The 20,121-nt window shown below is 39.0% G+C and overlaps 1 protein-coding gene across 1 annotated transcript in view; it reads right to left on the reverse strand.

The window, feature by feature from the left end:
• The window catches only part of AUG4 (HAUS augmin-like complex subunit), a 219,624-nt gene extending 212,650 nt beyond the window's left edge, over nucleotides 1-6,974 (reverse strand). Inside the window, exons 1-3 of the mRNA XM_089419618.1 lie at nucleotides 6,637-6,974; nucleotides 6,517-6,564; nucleotides 6,293-6,418 (exon numbers count right to left, since the gene is read on the reverse strand). Coding sequence (XP_089275744.1) covers nucleotides 6,293-6,418; nucleotides 6,517-6,564; nucleotides 6,637-6,777 — 315 coding nt within the window. The 5' untranslated portion in view covers nucleotides 6,778-6,974. The remainder of the gene's footprint in view (nucleotides 1-6,292; nucleotides 6,419-6,516; nucleotides 6,565-6,636) is intronic.
• Nucleotides 6,975-20,121: the final 13,147 nt, after the last annotated feature.

A 20,121-nucleotide genomic window follows, 5' to 3' on the forward strand; every position in this document is an offset into this window, starting at 1 on the left:
AAATAAAAAATAAAATAAATAATACAAAACAAAAAACAAAAGAAACAAGCAAGGATGATCTTAGAGCCTACTACTTCAACTCTCCAATGGCAATTGAAAGTAACTATGGCAACCTTCAATCTCCCTTGCAAGCTCTCACAAATATGCTCCTTGACAAATAACAAGAAGCCCACTCAAAACCTTAGCAAAGATGAGTGACATGAGTTGTAGAATGAGAGAAAATGGAGTGAAAGAGTGTTTTGATCCCTTAAGGAACCCTAGACATGACTTAATTTACCTATTTAGAACCTTGCCACAAGAAGAAGAAGAAAAAATCTCAATATGCAAGAATGTCCATGGAGCTATGTTGCAAGAAATTTCCCCCGGGCTAGCATACCCATACTAGAAATGCACACAAACATTGAAATGCATGTATGGCATTTCTTGATTTGGAAATGTTGTCAAAACCCATACTGGAAACTCCCTGAAACACCAAAACGCGGCTGAAACGCATGTATGGTGTTTCCTAATTTGGAAATGCCACCGAAACATTTCAACAACATTTTGGCCCAAATTTCCCATTTCCATGTTTGTTTTTGCTTGTGCAAGCTCACTCGAGCACTCAAGAAGGGTGAAGGGCCCTTCTATGGCTAAAAAGAAATAATCTACCACTAAAATTTATTTCTAATAACTCCACAAACTAATTTATCTCTAATCAATCCATGCTCTAATTACACTGAACAAGCTCTTTGTTCTATTTTTGTTAATGAGAATGAGGAAGAGTATTTTTAGGATATGTAATTGTACTTGTCTTTAACTCATGTTTTATTTCATTTTCAACACATATAGCCATGTATAAAGATTTGTTTTGGATGTATAGCCTCATCTATAATTTGGAATCTTGGATGTGTAGCCTCATCTATAAAGGCTAATTTTGGATTCTGCATCATGTAATTATCTAGGAGAGTTAATACAGATTGGGTTTTCATTCTATAATGTCATTTATGTGTCTCATTTTTTTTATTCTTGCAAGATAACGTGTTATTAACTTATTTGAAAAAAAAAATTACACACACCCATACATACATACACATATATATGACATTTTGCTTGACATTTCCATTTTAGGGAGTCACGTTTCCAGCCATCCTCATTTTGCAAACTTCTGGATGTTTCCACATTTCATACCACTTAACCATGGAGCCTTTTTTGGGGTCTTGTGAGTACCCAAGGAACACTTCAAGCGTGTTGCTCCGAAGGTGCTCCCAAAAGCAATTCTCACAAGGGAAGGGATAGCTCCAAAATGCCCAATAGCACACTTCCAAGGAGCAATCTAGAAGTGCAATTTTGAGGGAACTTCTAGGTCACTCCCTCTCAAAGCGCACTTTGTGAGTGAAGTGGAGAGGGGAGTGGGGTGCTCCCCATAGCATAGGTCTTAAATAGGCCAATCCAAGAAAACTAAGTCCAAAACAATTAGGGTCACAATTTTCGACCAAAAACATCCCAAAACCAATCCAATGAACCAATTTTGCCAATTCAAATCCAAAACTAATAATATTAGTGCAAATTTTGAGAGAAAGAGTGTAAAACCCAAGGCACACCCTTTAAGAAAGAAGACTAGGATTGTACTTTCATAGGAAGTATCAAGGAATATCTCATATTCTAGCCATGTAGGAGATGAGGCCAATAAATGTACAAATCAAAGAATATTTATGCTAAGATCAAGGATTAGATGTCAAGATGGATCAAAGAAGCCCATGTTTGGAGTTGGTGGATTGTCATCAGACCCTTTAGTTAGATCAATGAAGTCAAGCCAAGGAAGGAAATCTCATATTCAATAGCAAAAGAGTGAGCCAATGAAGAAGCTCATACATGAAGACAGATATCCATCAAAGAGACCCTTGAAGCAGGTTTAGCCTCCAAAAAAGAGGAAGTAAGGGTATGCCTCTCCATCAATATAAGGGGCTTGGGAGCACTCAGGAATAAACACTCTCTTAAGAAGTTAGTGCAAAAGTACAAACCAGATGTTTTATTTATTCAGGAGGTTATGAGGTATGAAGAAGATGCTATACGACATCTGCAAAGATTACTACCGGGTTGAAATTTTGTAGCCTCGAGTGCTAGAGGTAAGCAAGGAGGCCTAGCAATATGATGGACTTCTACGCATGGACAAAAAGATCATTTTGTTTTGGAATCTATTATCATCTTCTCTTTACAGATATAGGATCCTCAGATGGGAATAAACTTTGTAAATTGCTATCGACCATGTCACAATCAGAGAGACCATTTGTTATATTTATTTGAGGAAGCAACCTTCCCTGTCCAAATGTGGTGTGTGGAGGGGATCTGAATTTAGTAATTAAGTGATGTGAGATCTGAGGAGAAAGAGAGAAACGATGTGCTGACAAGGTTCTTTACTAGCCTTTTTTGAAGAAAGGCCTGGAAGGCATGGAACCTGTTGAATTGAGGCACATACAAGGAACAAAAGCACGGGAGAAGCAAAATTGGCAAAAGACTGGACAAGTTCATTGCTGATTAGAACACGAATATTTAAGTCTTGGGTAGTCACAGAAGGTACTTCAGATAACCTTTCTATCATTATTCCATGATTCGAGAAAAAGGACTGTAGGAAGATGGTATAAAAAGAATGAGAAGTCTATGATCCTCAGATGGGAATAAACTTTGTAAATTGACCATGTCACAATCAGAGAGACCATTTGTTATATTTATTTGATGAAGCAGCCCTCCCTGTCCAAAATGTGGTGTGTGGAGGGGATATGAATTTAGTAATTAAGTGATGTTAGATCTGAGGAGAAAGAGAAAGAAACGGTGTGCTGACAAGGTTCTTTGCTAGCCTTTTTTGAAGAAAGGCCTGGAAGGCATGGAACCTGATGAATTGAGGCACATACAAGGAACAAAAGCACGGGAGAAGCAAAATTGGCAAAAGATTGGACAAGTTCGTAGCTGATTAAAACACGAATATTTAAGTCTTGGGTAGTCATAGAAGGTACTTCAGACAACCTTTCTATCATTATTCTATGATTCGAGAATAAGGACTGTAGGAAGATGGTATAAAAAGAATGAGAAGTCTATAATCCCGACTTAGTTGACTGTTAAAATTCTTCGACCCGTGTTAACAGTCCAAATCCAATTTCTAACCTACCTAATTAGGAAAACAGGAAACTGAAATCTTTATGAAAACTGCAATCCAATTTTTACAAGGAACTGAAACACATGAAGATGAAGAAAGTAGCAGCAAATACACAGATCTAAAACTCAAATCTCATCATTATTTATTACTTTTAAAAGCAGGAACTACACTGAAAGCTTCAAACTGTAGCCTTCAGCCACTGGTTCCTACTCTGAAAACTGAATGAATTAAAGTTTAAACCTATAACCCAGCCTTCTCCTTTAAAGATTGGAAGATACGATGAATTGGACACATGCACAACAGCCCCTTGACTAAGAGTCTTAACTCCTAATCCTAGTACATCTCCCTTCCATGGATAGATGAACCAATTAAAGTGCCCCTCTAATAGAGATGAACTAAGGCATGCAGCATGCATCCTCGTAGAGATCTGCACCCTTAATTGAGGCTGCAAGTCAACAAGCATGAACACATAATCTAACTAGGTAACTGCACCCTTTAATTGTGCATGGAAAAACTAAATAAAGCAAAAACTCAGAATTAGAACTGAACTGTGAATTTAGGAAAGACATCTAAACTGAAAATTAACTAAAGATGGTGCAAACACGCTTTTGGAATGCATGTGCCCTCTGTCTCTCTCTTCTCCATAAATGTTTCTAAACCCTCATTACTGCTATATGGAACTGCTGAAGGAGGGCATACTGCACTGCTGTCATTCAGGCTACTGTACAGACTGCTGTATGGAATCTGTGCTGCAGTACCTGGCACCATACCTTTTCTGCATGCACCCAGATCTCCTCTGCTTTCCGTTGAGATTATGGCGTTCTGCTGGACACTTCCTGAGGTACTAAAAATCCAACACTCGTTATGCAATTAAATCCTTTTATGTGAAGTTGACAAATAACTGGGTGTACAAACAGAGTATGCAAGCAAATCACAGACAGAATGACACTAAAGCTCAAATGGAAGTGTTAAGTAATTAAGTGAAAATGAGAAGGATTACTGAAGATTGGCAAAATGAAATGGAGAATTTACATGGTGAATATTCTAGCTATTAGTGTGGGAGGAGACATTATGGCAACAAAAAAGTAGAGCAACATGGTTGACAGATGGTGACAAGAACACAAAATTCTTCCATAAGTTTACTTAAGCAAGGCTAGCTCAAAACACAATATGGGGGCATCAAAGAAGCAAATGGGGATGAACAATCAGGTTTCAAGCTACGGCAAAAGCTGCATCCACACATTATAAAGGGGTATTTGTTGACTCAAAAAATGCAAATATTGCAAACATAATGAGCATCCTTTAAAATTTCAGTAAGATGGCCTTTTGGGAAGTTTGATGGAGCTGTGCAAGGAACGCTAGTATGAGTGGAGCAAGAGTTATTCTGCAGTTGTCAGATTTGAGGTCAATCCACTTTGAATGCAGTCTAGGCAAATGCCAAAAAGACAAATAATGAAACTGAGATTCAAGCAGTTACCATTTTAATGTCCTTGGCATTGGAGAAGTGAATCAGGGATCTGTAGATTGGTGATTCTAAACTTGTTATCTCTTGGTTGGATGGCTCACTGGTGAACAGGAATTTAAACCTTAATGAAACAGTGTCACAAGCTTTGGAGTTCAAGTCTCTCTTTCAGAACAGATATTTCCATCAAGTGCTAAGGGGCTAAATCAAACAGCAAATGTATTATCAAAGCAGGAATTGGCAGATCCATAGGTACTCTGATGCAGATGAGGCTCTTGGATGGCATATTGGAGGGTCTTCCTCCATGGCAGAGTACTGTGTAACCTTCTGCGATGATTCACAGTACTGTCACGATTGATGATTCCTCTTTCAGTGGATGCTTGTAAGTTGCACAGGTACCCCGCTGATATGTAGGATTTGTCTTTAGAAAAGTGATAAAATTAATTTGCTGGATATAGGTTTCTCTGCAATTATTGTTATTTGATCCCTTGGTAGGACTATAATCAAACATTTATATTTTTATTTGTTTTTAAGGGAAAATGATTAATGATGTGAGGTTTTTCCTGAGGAAAAACACACACATACATAGATACACACACACTAGATCTGAGGAGAAAGGATGGTTTTCATCAAAATCACCTGAAACGGGGAGACAGTTTCAGTTTCCAAAATGATTTTGGTTTCTGAAACGGCATCATGGAAAAAGCAGAAATTGGCCAATGGCATATTAAAATATTTTGAAGAATACTGGCCAAGAAAACACTTTTAAAAAATGTGTTTTCGGTTTTTGGAATTTTTAGGGGTTTTCTAATGTTTTAGCGTATATTAACATACAAATTGAAATAAATCATATAGTATGGGAGAGGCTTTTATTCTTCTTTGCACTGGGATATGCTTTATTTCTGGTATTTTTGGACAAGGAACATCCCCAAAAACGTTTTAGTGTATATTTACACATTAATAACCATACAGTGATGGGAGGGGCTTCTTATTCATTTTTGCACTGGGATATACGTTATTTCTGGCATTTTTGGACAAGAGGCAACACTGGAAACGTTCCTGGGGAGTTTTGTACTGGTTTTGGTTTCTACAACTCTTCCAGTCATGACATGGGGGCAGTGCAAGAGTTTCTTGTGACCGAGTCTAACCTGCAGAGTCAATCTGACTCGCATTTGATTTACCAGTTTGAGTCATACTCGCGATTCAAAATTGCAAGTATGACTGGGGGTTTAGTCAGAATCGGAGCATCCTACTCGGCTTCCTAAAAGAGCAGAATCTAAAAACAGGATCGACTTGAACATGGTAGTGTCTGGTAGCATTGCAAATTAGGTGTCCTACCTAATAATTTCTTAAATCTCGATATCAATAGTCTGTGGTTCGGTTTCAAAAACTTCTTAGTAAGTGCTTACAGGTTATAAAACCCTCCCCCTCGGAAAACAATAGCCTTCTTTCATTAATTTTACTCTACAGAGATGTGAAAGATGATGATTATGGTATATAATGAAACATAAAATCGATACAGTACAATCTTTGGCGGCATAGAAGGCTTATGACCCAAAAAAGCAGCTGCAAGTTTGCACCCGATTGTAAATGTGATTATTGGTACAAATCGAAATGTGCATAATTAAGGTTAAATCCAGTTGTAAACGGTATTACTGTTCCAAAATTGAAATGTGAAATGAAGGTTAAGGGTTCGAAACCTGTGGCGAGCTCCTTAGTCCAAGCTGAGAAAACAGGGTTTGAAGGTCTCGAATTCCCCCGAGGTTCGCCACTGACACCGCCTGCTGATACTCTTCCACCATTGCAACTGCTTCACAATACACGGCCTGCATAAATGAAAACGCTTTAAGCAATAAGCCTCCCGGCAGAAAAAACAATAGCAAGTGAAAAAAAAACAAATGTGATATAATGAATAACGGATCACCATGGCTTCCAAGTAACGAAGCCTCTCTCTCGCCATCTCTTCCCGCGCCTGTAAATCAAATAGAACATTAATCTGAATTTTACCAAAATTGATTAGGGAACTAATATTAGCAATTATTACCAGCTGAAGATCATAGTAAGCAGGCTTGGCAACGAGTGATCCATCTGGGGCGAGACAATGCCGTTCCAGCTGTTCAATGACTTGGGATACATCGGCTGCAAGGGTCTGCCCGGGAGGCGGCATCAATATTGGTTTCACCATGTTAATTCAAATCCTTACTGCCTCACATGAGTTTCAGAATGCCAGTTATTTAAACAGAACCATGATGAATGAGTAAAGTTTAAGGCTGAATTTTGAAAATCCATGGACCCTCAGCTAATGATCGGTTGGTCGGTGTGAAATTGGTAGCATTTTGAATGGTTTAATTCAAAGCGTCGCTGACCGGAGCAAGAGATCTGCCTTATTGCTTTTCTGCCTTTTAATTTTGATTTGTAAATTTTTTTAAACTTATTTTATTATTTATATTTATATTTTGTTTGGAAAAAATATTTTGTAAATTAGCACTTTGTTTATCCTAATCAATTAACCGTTATGTCTTTATATTAATGGGAAATATGAGTAATAACAAAATTTATTATTTTGTAGAAAACTTTTCAGTTATCCTAATCAATTAACCGTTATGGTTTTATATCATTGAGAAATACTAGTATAACAAAATCGATTATTTTGTAGAAAACTTTCAGGTAATCTTCATGGTGGTGTGTTATTAGGAAATATTAATATAATGAAATGTATTATTGGTAGATAATATAACTGTTCAAATGGTTTATTTTAAAGTTTGGGTAGGAGATGTTTAAAGGAGTTGTTGATTTCTTCGGTTAGTTGAGGGGATTATTTGCTTATGATGTTCAAGATTTTTTTTTGTTGGAATTTGAATTATTTTTGGCAATGATTAAAGGTTGGGTGTTGAGCCATAAATGGACTAATATTCAGAATTAAATTGGGTTGCAAGAGAAGTACAAAGGGCCATGTTGCCTTGGGAAAAAATTTACAAGTCAAGGAGGACATACTTTATGGAGGTTTTGACTGCGCTAGCAGAGAGGACAATGAGAGGAAATCACTACACATGAGAGAAAGAGAAGGTGGAGGAAAGGAAAGAGGAAGCTCTCATTCAATTCTCCTATTTGGCTCTCACTTAGCAAGGGAGCAAAGGAGAGGAGAGAAAAGGGTGTTCGGCCGCATAAAGGGGATACGAATTAGCATTCAACGGGATAGCAAGAGGCTAGAGAAGAGGCAGAAAAGTAAGATTTTTGGAGTTGCGTTGTTGAGCAATGAGGAGAGCAATAAACCAATAAAAAACCCTATCAAAACCTACTAGGCAAAAACATCACAAGAGTAGCGGCTTGCCCTGAGGACGAAGACAGGGTGGCCTAATCGTGCTCCAGTTTTGTTGTATATTTGTTGAATACTTCCCTCTGGAAGCACTCCACCTCAAGCTTTAGAATATGGCTCAAGGGTGACAAATGCAAGTGAGCTTTGGTTGCAGTTGTCTATGGTTGGGTGGAGAGTCCTTGTCTCAAACTCAGTTGCCCTGAAAATACAAGATAAGTGCTCTTTTTGCATTTGCTTAATTGATAATGCATGTATGTGCTTGCATCTATGGAATGAAATGGTGTCTATAATTGCAATGAGCATGTGTTTGCATTTATGGACTGAAATGGTGCTTATAAATGTAACGAATAAGAGTATAATGCATCTTTAGTTTGAATTGCTATGAAATATATGACTATGTTATTGTTATGCATAAGTAATAATAAAATGTACAATGTTTAAAGGAATCAGAAGGGTCCATAAGAACCAAATTCAACCATGACAACATTACATGTACGAATACTTCCATTATATGAAAATGGTTATATTGGTGACAAGCCCTTGACCATTTCATGTGGTGTTGTGTTAGCGCTGAGGAATTGCTTCCTCTTTTAAAGATGATAACATGTGACCCTTACATGAAGGTTTTTTCAGCCTTGCATTTTCACCAGTATGCACCCTCACCCTAGGGGTATAGATGTTGATGGTTGCGGGTCACCACCAATAGTCAAATGCCTTTAAAACCCCTGAGTGGCGCCATATAGTTGCTTGCATGCTTGCTTTGAAGCATGGTGCTCCTAGTGTGTAGCAGGAGAGGTGAAGGCCCTTCAGGAGTTCACTGCAAGTCCTTGGCTGAGAATGGCCAAAACATCAACAGCGTCGGCATAACTGGAATTCCTTGTCCCTATATGAGGAAAATTTGAAGGTCGGGAACTCATTGGAGTGGCTCTAGCCTAAGCTCAAGAGGGGTAGCATCAATAGGGGCTTAATAAGCCATAGAATCCATGGCGGAATGCTAGCATAGATCCAGTTGATTGCGAAATTTCGGCAGCCAAAACGTAAGCAAAGCAATGATCGAGTGAGGACGTTCTATACAGAGCGGCGTTGCAGCAAGGATAAACAAGGACTTGGTCTTATAGCTTAATTAAATAAGCCTATGCGATGGGTTTGATAGAAGACCTAGTTGTGGCATCTAAGGATTACCTATCGAGATTTCTCCTTATCGTGATTGGGCGATGGTGGGGTGACATGGGTCGTAGACAGTATCCCAAAGGTTTGTTTTGCAGCATAAAAAAACCACAAGGATGAATGGACACCAGGCCAGCAAGGCTTACAACTTGGAGGTAGGAAGCCTTCCTATTGGCTGGAGTGGAGCCCATTCAACAGCTCATCCCTCAGACCACATCCAAAACATTTTTACTGATAGCGTTAAGGGTAGGTAGGATGACGACAATCAGGGTGTGTTGGCATACATGTAGGCATGGAAGTTATGTTATTAGCTGAGAGGTGGGAAACCTAACAAGTCAACTCAAAGAGTCCACCCTAGGACATTTGCGAGAGCGCACGAGAAGGAGCGTCAGGATGACTCAACATAGGATGTCGTGGCACTACCATGACGTGGGCCAATCAAAAGGGATGGCATACGGAAGGGAATGGCCCATAAGCTCTACGTGTCTCAAAGGTCCCACCTTAGAGGCACGAGGAGGGGCAAGAGATGTGAGTATTGGGATGAAACATGTGGGATGACACAAGATGTGTCGCATTAGCAGAACATGGACTGGCAGTCTTGTCATTGGTCAAAAAGTGGTTCCACCTGACAGGTCAGCTTGGCGAAATGACCCTGGAAGTATAAAGAGGTGCATCAAGGAGGGCGTCGAGACAAGGGAACAGGATGACTTAGCATGGGTTGCGGTGGCAATTGGATGTTGGAGCAGCGGACCAATGGGAAGAGGAGGTTATGTGGCCCCACCATACACACAAGCACAATATTAAGGCCCCAACAAATAACAAAGGAGCACACCAAGGAGTCGCCAAGATAATGCGTCGATGGAGTTGGCATGGGATGATGAGGCATTGCAATCTGTGGACCAACCAAAAGCAAGGGATGTGCAGAGGTAAGGCCCACCAATCCACGTAGGCCCAGAGGTTCCATCCCGACAATATAAAAAGTGTTAGCTAGAAGGGTGTCGGGGTAAAGGGACGGGGATGACGTGTCTTGGTGGTCCCCACCCTAGAGGTGTAAGAAGAGTGACAAAGGGAAGCGCTAGGAGGAAAACGTCGGGATGACATGGCGGGGCCACTGCGTCGATGAATGATGGGGATCGCCAGAATATCTTACGGCAGAGGTGCAATGTGACACCTCCTTGTGGACCTAGCGATAGGTAGAGGAGATGGGGGTGCAATTAACAGTAACCATCGAATGGGTAGATGTGTCATGGGTCGTCCGATGAGGGCTTTGGAACCCTCGAGTGGAACCATGATTGTGCCACCCCCTTGTCATACTAACGTGCGAGCATGTTAATCTAGCACAACTGTTCATGGACCGTCAGTCCCTCTACGTGAATTGTGGCCATCGGATATAGTGGTGGACGGTGGGGCCGACAAGAAATTGTAGCAATGTGATATATATATATATATATATATAACTATGCATTATGAATAATAATAATATATATATCGCAAGGAAAAAGAAGAAGAAGAAGAAAAGGAGTTAATCCCATTTCCCTAACAGGCATAGGAGGAATTGGATTAGCCAGTAACAACCATTCCACTGGGGTAGGTGGGGTGGTTCGTTACAGGTGGTATCAGAGCATCTAGGTTCAACACTTGGACTAGATGGGCTCTGTCATGGGCAAGTAGCAGCAGGTTCCTAAGTAAGGGGGGTTTCATAATGATTTTTAGAAAAAATAATAAAACAAATGTTTAGGTTTTAAAGGTCAATTGTAAATGATTATGGTATGCATTATTGAGGCATTTACATGGTGCTTTAGTTATGTGGCATGGTTGAATATATGATTGCTTTAGTGTATCATCATTGTTGGTCACATGGCGATCCTTTGCATGCTTGTGAGAATATTTATGTGACTCTTAATAGGATGCAGGGAACCCTAGGAAAACTCCTTGTGTTGCTTGCATTATGTATATTTATGAAAGTTTGTATTTATGTGTATGCTAGATAATTGGGGTTTGAGGGTTCCATGCTCTGTTTAGCATATGGCAAGGACCTCGGTAGAGGTTGACTATTTCTATATGATGAAATGGTTATTATGTTTATTAGGGGTGTTTTGTCATCAGTGGTTAATGCTTTCTCATCATATTGGTAGGGATCTTGTGTGGACTTGTAGATGCAAGATCTATAGCTTTCTAGAGAATGATGTGCTTGATGATTCTTTTCTTATGTCGATTGCTTACTTGTGCAAGCAAATGCTAGGTGTAGCATTATGATGGATGGATTATGTGACGATTGAATATTGCACGCATACCCAAGGTGCATTCGTAAATATGATAATTGTTGATTATAAGATGGCAGGTTTTCATGTGGAATATGGTTAGGTAATGGTGACTAACTTTAATTAATGTTGATAAGTTTGGGTAAGAGATTGATTCCTTCGTTTGTAAAGGCATGATTGTAAACAAGTTGGAGTGTGTGTGTGTGTGTGTGCGCGCGCGTGCATGTAATTTCTGATTTTTTAACATTATGGTGGGATGTAAAATGTGCACATTTATGTCCTAGACTTTGAGACATGTGACTAACGTTTAAATTGAGATGTGTGTGCATGTATTTGAATACATGCACACACATCTCAATTTAAACGTTAGTCACATGTCTCAAAGTCTAGGACATAAATGTGCACATTTTACATCCCAACATAATGTTAAAAAATCAGAAATATATATATATATATATATATATTGGATGGGAACATCCAATGGCCCAAATATGATATTGAGGCAGAAGTATGCTATTGCACAACTTTTAGGGAGCCAAGTGATTAATAAATACACATTAATGTCCTAGATTTTGAGACATGTGACTGAAGTTTAAATTGAGATGTGTGTGCATGTGAATGCTTGCATGATCTTGTGATTGCTTGTGTTGCATAGCATGGTTGCTACTATATATATATATATGCTAATTGGATGGGAACATCCAATGGCCCAAATATGATATTGAGCAAAGGTATGATGTTGCACAACTTTTAGGGAGCCAAGTGATTGATAAATACTTGGTTGCAGGTATTTGTTATAGCAACAAAGATCATGGTTAGTTATTGACTAGTTGCATGAGCAGAGTGCATGTTGACTGGGACAGTGTTACAAAATGTGCTAACTTGAGTTGTATGCGGGCCTATAATGCATCTATGTGAAGATGAAAATTATAAGTATGATAAATGTTAATATGACATGAGATTTGTCTAATTAACCCTTTGAAGTTGTAGATGCCATGGTTGTTGTTGACCTTGATAAGAAGGTCAAATTCTTCTTGTGTTTAAAAAGTTGATTAAAACAATAGTGTGGCCTCAGAAGAGAGGATGATATTAAATAGTGTTGTTAATATGGGTCAAAGATTGAACTTTAATTTGGCATGATGATGATTATGAATAATATAAATACACATGCATTGCTAAATTTTGAAAACAAGCTTATGTATGTGATAATTGATGCCCTAGTTTATGATACGTGGTTGATGATGATCTTAAGGATGTGTGACAACTGCAGGAATACAAACTTGGCCTAACATGGTAAAGATGACAATTGGCATGCGTGTCGTTAATTTATTTTACGAACTAATAGTTGAGTGTACGTGGCAGCACATAGCAAGGCTCGGTGGAAGTGAAAGGGAACATGTATCGTGGCATTGTGCGACATGATATAGACCAAGTCCATCAAGAATGAGGAAGAAGGACATCCCTCCAAAGGAAAAGAACCTTATGGAATCTTGAGGTTAAATTCAAAGACTTGGAAGATGAGTTGAAGATCTACTAGACATAACTTAGGAAACTCACCAAGGAACTACAAGAACTAGTTAAGTGGGAGGTTGTGCTGCAAAAGCAATTGCGAGAGACAACACAAGCTGAATCCCCAAAAACGAAGAATGTTAATAGCAGGAAGACGCTTTGTGAGGCTGAAAGGGAGAAGAAGATGTTCTCCTGTTGGAATTGTGGAGTAGGAAATCGGAAAAGGGATTGTCCCTGCAAGAAGAAGAAGAAAGAAGACAACAGCCCCTATAAGCCACAGGGACACAAATCAACAATGCAGGACACCAAGAAGTAGGAGGGGGCATTCCCTTGAGCTCCTTGACACACACACACACACCCACACATATATATCTGTGTGTGTGCCTGTGCGTGTGTTGAAAAGGTCCCCTGTGAACTTTTGGGGAATGTAAGACTTCAAGGTTGTTGTGGGCCTTATGAAGAAGTCTTTAACTGATTTTGGTAAATGAATATGTATATGTACATACATACCTATGTGCGTTGTATGATGGCCGAAAGTGCCATGAATGTTGGACCCATGGATATTGAGTTGATTTTTGGGTGTTGCTTTATTAATTGCTTATGTGTTGTGGTTTTAATTTCTTGACTTCACGAATTGATATCTTTTGGTTTTAGACTTGTGCATGGCCATGCTGGTTGTCGGTCTTAGTTATCATATTGTTTTGGTCTTGTTTATGATGTTGTTTTACTCGCAGTTTTTGTGAGTGATTGTTGTTGTGAATTTCATGTCCTTTTGCAACAATTACCTTTGTTTTTCCTCTTGCATTGGTTTTCAATCTTTAAATTTCGAATTGCATGCTTGGGAATCTTGGAATAAGGAGGTTGTAGTGTTAGGAAGGCCACAAAATCATGAGCATGGTAGTGCTTGATAAACATGAAGGAAAACATGCCAAGTAAAGTTCTAAGTAAAATGGAATGCTATTGGGCAATGGGCATGAACATAATAGAAAGTAAAAATGAAAACAATAGCAATGTGAAAAGGTTACATAATGCATACTTGACCACAACCAAGGATTCATTTAAACCCTAGATTTATTTGGCACAAGCTAATGGTTGTTGTGGCTATGGTTAAGTAATGAAAAAGCTTAATGGGGTGGTCGATTCGATGAGAATAAATGGACAGAGATATGTGTAGTCAGAAAATGGCAAGAAGGGAGTTCTCTTAACCCTTGACTATACTTGCATAATTATGATGATGGATATTGGTATATTGCATACATGATCATGATGATTGATATATATGTATATACCTATGAAGATGCCATTGTGTTTGACAAGACTATCAGAGGTCATTCAAATGAAAAGATGATCGCTAAAAAAAAATGGTGATATGAATGGCACAAAGATTCCCATTGTGATGAGGAATTTATTGGGTAGGAAGGAAATTCTGGTAATTTATAATTATGTGAACATAACTCTTACATTGTTCCCATGTCAAGGTTAAGAACATGGGAAAAACAAATGAGGCAGATGTTGAGAAATGACAACAAGAAATTCCAGTTTAATGTGTTCTTGAACTAAACTGTGAATTAAAATAGAATTCTTTTCTCATAGCAATTTGAAAATAATTAATTAAGTTTAATTAACTTAATTAATTTAGGAAATTCAAATTGGAATTCTTTTAGAAGACATGTATATGTTCTCCCTAACTTATAGGAGTTAAGGATGAGTTATGAATGAGTTGTAATTAGTTAACTCAATTTATTGAGTTAAGTCCAGTTAAATTAGTTCCAATCAGTTTCAGGAACTAATAGTGAGTAAACAGTCAGTTGGGACACTAGTGACCTAATTAGTGCTACTCTAGTTAACTGAAGATTCCACCATCAGAAACTCATGCATGTCGATTCTGAGAAAGACCCAGTTGAGACTAGAGTGCAGGGACAATGTACTATTTGTTTTAGATTTTTTGAGTTGCACTGATAGTGCATGCATTCAGGAACTGATCCTTGATGGATTGCGCTATTTTTAGAGGTTTTATTTCCCTTTAAATACAAGCTATCCTTCATAGGAATTACACATTGGAATAGAGACTTGGAGATCTTGTGAATTGGCTAAGCTTTGGCCTTGAGCTTACTTATGAGTTGCATATTGAATTTGTTGAGTGTTGGGATTGTTCTAGAGAGAACAAGCATTGTAACTTCATCTTGATTTTCCAGATTAATACAAAACAGATAGTGGGGTTTTGAGTTGTGGCTTTCTCCAGATATTTATTGTATTATGTGCCTTTGATTCTCTTCCTCTATTGATTATTGTTTGCTCGACGTTTATGAGCTTCCGTTGTAAAGAGTAGAAGTAGATTCTTGTCTCTTGTTTTAGTAGATTACATGAGCCTGTGAATCTACAGTATGTTCTACATGGTATCCAAGCAAGATTGTTTTTTGGGCTGAGAATTTGCAGAAAAGTTCTGAGAATTTATGTGCAAAATTTTAAAAAAAAATAAAAATAAAAATAAAAAAATTGCATATTTGGATTCCTTGGGAAAAGATACCCAAATTCAAAAAAAAAAATCAGCCGAATTGGAGTTCGGATGAGGGAGATATCGATGATTTAAAATCAGCTCTCTAGAGAATATTTTGAAGTTTTGAGTTTTTGGGTTACAGGTTAAAGTCGAATTTGCATACATACTTCAAGATCGGCAGATGGTGTTCCATGGGTTGAGGCTTGAGTATGCCTTGGAAGGTAGCTTGAATTGTATAGCCTGGAGGGACAGGATGGAGGCTATAATAGAAGATAATGGCTCGAAGGAATTCATTGATCAAGAAGTCCCCAAGCCAGCAGCTACGAATGCACAAAACTTGGCCGAATGGAAGAAGTGTGTGGCGAAGGCAAGGCATATTGAGGGATTTTGAGATCACATTGTCTCGAGTCTCCATGGCAAGGAAACTCCGCATGCTATGTGGAAAACATTGTCGGACTTGTATCAGAATAGCAATGATCAAAGGAAGTTGGCACTGAAGGATAAACTTCGTAAAATCAAGATGGATAAAGGCGAGATGATTCCAAAGTACTTGACCAAGTTCACAAAATGTCAGGATGAACTTGGAAGTGTTGGAATCATAGTTTCCGAGGAGGATATGGTGAGCCTTGCTCTTCTTGGACTCCCAAAGAATTGTCATAGTTATCAGGACTCTGTCAATGGTCGAGAGAAGCTGCCAGATTGGGAACGACTATGGTCGGATTTGATGCAGGATGAGATTAGGAGGAACACCAAGGATGGATCTTCATCAAATATTGATGATGAAGAGAACTATGCCTTAAAGATTAAGGCAAGGAAGGGGAAAAGTAAAATTTCTTGTTCCAAATTAGATTCTTATCATGGAGGTAAGAAGAAGGACATGACGAAAGTTAAATGCTTTCATTGTCACAAGATGGGTCACTTTGCTACAAATTGTCCATTGAAGAAGTCCAAGGAGAAGCCCTCAGTGGAGCAGCGAGTGAGGCTTTGGCCTCCCAATTTGAATTGGACTTTTCCCTCATTGCATGCATGGTGTCTTCAATGATGGGAAGTGTTTGGTCCTTAGACATTGGAGCTTCTTTCCACATGACTGGCGACAAAGAGTTATTCAGTGAACTGGAGGAGAAAGATCTCAATATGCATATCGAGATGGGTGATGATGGTAAGTATAGTGTTACTGGTGTGGGCACTATTAATTTTCAGAGGGAGCATGCGGCTCCACTCACCTTGAAGAATGTTATGCATGTACACAGACTGACGAAGAACTTGGTATATGTTGCCATGCTTGAGGATAGATGCTATGATGTGATCTTTTTGAAAGGAAAGGCGTTCCTTCGACACATAGCCACGGGTCAAGTAAAGAAGATAGGGATTCAAGTTTAGAATCTCTGTAATATAGAGGTAGAGGATTGTGCTGCTTTGAGTTCAAAAGCGGAAAAGATGTTGAGTTGAGACGTCGGCGAGTTGTGGCACAAGCTACTTGCATCATGGGGCTTTGAAGATATTACAACAAATCTCTATCGGTCTTCCCAAAGGTACACTTGAGCAAGTTGATACATGCAAGGGTTGTACTTCGGGAAAATACACCAAGTCTTCTTTTGGAGATAGAGACAGTCAAGCAGAGTCTATTCTAGAGAGAGTCCATTCAGATGTGTCTGGACCATTCTCGATAGTATACACCACCAAACACGGGTATTGTGTTATATTTATAGATGAATATTCTCGTAAATGTTGGATATTTTTCATGCAGAGAAAGGATTAGACATTCACAAAGTTTTGTGAATTCAAAGCATTGGTCGAGAAAGAGTCAGGCAAGAAGGTTAAAGCTATACGGAGTGATAACGATGGAGAATGTGTCTCCAATGAGTTTAAGAACTTCTGTGCAGCGGAAGGGATTAAACGAGAGTTGACGACACCTCATAACCCTCAAGAGAATGGGGTTGCTGAGAGGAATAACAGGAGCATAGTAGGGGCAATAAAAACGATGTTGCATGATCAGGGCCTACCACTACACTTGTGGGCTGGGGCATGTAACACAGTGGTTTATGTTCAGAACCATAGTCCACATCGGATACTTGAGAGTAAAACACCAGAGGAAGCTTATTCCGGTAAGAGGCTAGATGTTGGTCACTTCAGGATTTTTGGGTCATCGGTTTATTGCCATGTGACCAAAGATGCACGGAAGAAGCTTGAGCCAACAACAGAGTTGGGGATCTTTGTGGGGTACACTGATACTCCCCACAACTATCGGGTGTACATGCAAACTAGTCGGATGACAGTGGTTCGCAGGGATGTCAAGTTTGATGAGGAGAAGGCCATGCGAGTATCCCTTGAGAGGGAGCTTGAGCTACATGCAAAGGAGGAACTTTTAGTTCCTAAGGTTGAGGAGCCTCAGATTGATGTGGAGTAGCCACATGCAGAGGTTTCAGGAGTGGAGACATCCACTCAGGCAGATTCTTCCATAGAGGGAAGAAAGCGCACTAAAGAGGTTGATAGATTGTTGGATGATGCATGGGAGAATGTGGGAGCACCCTCTTCTCAGCACAGACAGAGGAGGTCACTAGAGAGGTACACTGGATACATGACACTTATGGGTGCGTGTGTTGTGACAGAGCCATCTTCTTTTTAGGAAGCAGTGCAGCAACTAGTTTGGGTTGATGCGATGGTGGAGGAGTATGACTCCATAGTTCAAAACAATGTTTGGGATGTGGTCCCGAGACTGGAGGACAAGTCAATTGTGAACTCTTGTTGGCTTTACAAGGTAAAGCAAGCTGCAGATGGTTGTTAGGTCCCTATAATACTAGTGATTCCCCCATTACTATTGTAGTTGTATCCCTTATTAATATTGTTGTGCCCCTATTGTCCCCATATTGTTATTATTGTGCCCCATAGAATCCCTCTATTGTTATTTTTGTGCCTTTATATTATTATTGTTAGGTCATCTTGGTTATATTGTGACTCCTTAGACTCCTATATATAGAAAGGAGGTTTTGTCATTTGAATCATCTAAGAATTGTTCATTTGTGTAATGTAAAGGATGTTGCCCCCTCGAAGAGGCTTATTTCTAAGTCGTTGATCTATCTTTTCTATCTTTTTGTGAGCTAGTTTCCTAATATTTGGTATCAGAGCTTTGGATTCTAGGGTTTCGCTGCTCCAAACAAGACATCGTGGAATTTTCGCTATAACTTTTTTTTTTGCGACGTTTCAAAAGCGAAAAAAAAAACCCATTTGAGAAAAAATCGCGCTGAACCTTGGTCCGAATTTCAGAGCTTGTCTCGCTATATTCTCGGAGATATGATTTGAGGAAGTTAGGGTTTTTGCAGACCCCCGAATTACATTTCAAACAGGTCACCTTGGGAAAATCGTCATAACTTTCGCTCTGAATATCAGATTGAATTTTTGTAAGAAGTTACAGAAAGAGGACGGACTATAGTTTTTGTGAGTATCATTTTCAGAACCTAAGGTTGAAACAGTGAGACGCAGCACGTCATACAAGTTCGCTCTACTGAACTAGTCTATAATCAGGTCACTGTGGGAGATTTGGCATAACTCTTCCTTGGAGAATCCAATCTTGATCAAACTTGCAGGGTTAGAAAGAGGACTCAAAGGGATACTGGAGGATGAGATTTCAGATATTCGAGATCCACAGCTACAGAGATACAACAGATTCAATATCGAGCTCTTACAAAGTGAAAAAAAAAGGTGTGTAATTTTTTAATTTTGCATAAGATTAGTTGGAAAAATTAGTTTGAAGGAATTTAAAGGGAAAAGTGAAGAATTATTAACATTAGTTAATGCCCTGAAGAAAGAAAATGGAAACACCTAGTAAGCAACCTGAAAGCTCTAACATGACTCGTGAAGAAGAGGAAGAAATGCAACATGATATATCAAAATTACAAGACCAAGTACAACAAATTTCACTCTCACTAAAGGTAAATGAAGCCAAGATGAATGGTGTGGAAGCTAATATGAATGGCATGCAAGTTAAGATGAATGGCATGGAAGCTAAGATGAATGGCATGGATGCTAAGATGGAAGCTAAGATGAATGGCATGGATGATAAGATGGAAGAATTGAAGATAAATTTGAATAAGTTGCTACAAGAAATGGTCACTAATGGTGAAAGGGTAGTAAAGGAAACTCATGATGAGAACAAAATAAATGTTAATCATGATTTCATAGACTCTAATGTTGGATTGAAGACCCACCATATTCCAAAAATCGATATGAGGAAGTTTGATGGCAAGGATCCCGCAACATGGATACTACAAATGGAGCAATTTTTCGATCTCCATAATGTGCAAAACACACAAAAGGTACGTATTGCAACTTTATATTTGGAACCAAATCAATTTGTATGGTATCGATGGCTTTGCTCTCGTAAACAAATTGTCACTTGGGCAATTTTTACGGAAGAAATGACAGCACATTATGAGGATACAAAAAGCAACACCTTTTTTAGCTAATTGATAAGTCTCAAACAAAAGGGTTCAATGATGGAGCACATTGAGGACTTCCAAAAATTAAACATAATGGTAAAATATATTCTAGAGGAGCATAGGATTGATGTGTTCATAGGGACTTTAAAGGATAATATCCAACATGAGGTTCGCCTTTGGGAACCTGATTCATTGGAGAAGGCATTCAAGTTAGCAAGAAAAATGGAAAGCAAAATTATGGCAACCAGGAAGCCTACTACTCACAACTATAAAGATGGAAGTGCTACTGCCCCTAGCCTTCCACAACCTATAAGGTTGACACCACAACAATTGGAAGAAAAAA

Source organism: Pinus tabuliformis, chromosome 4_1, assembly GCF_031772625.1.
Source record: "Pinus tabuliformis cultivar Carrire ecotype Pingquan chromosome 4_1, CPIR1, whole genome shotgun sequence".
Lineage (NCBI taxonomy): Eukaryota > Viridiplantae > Streptophyta > Pinopsida > Pinales > Pinaceae > Pinus > Pinus tabuliformis.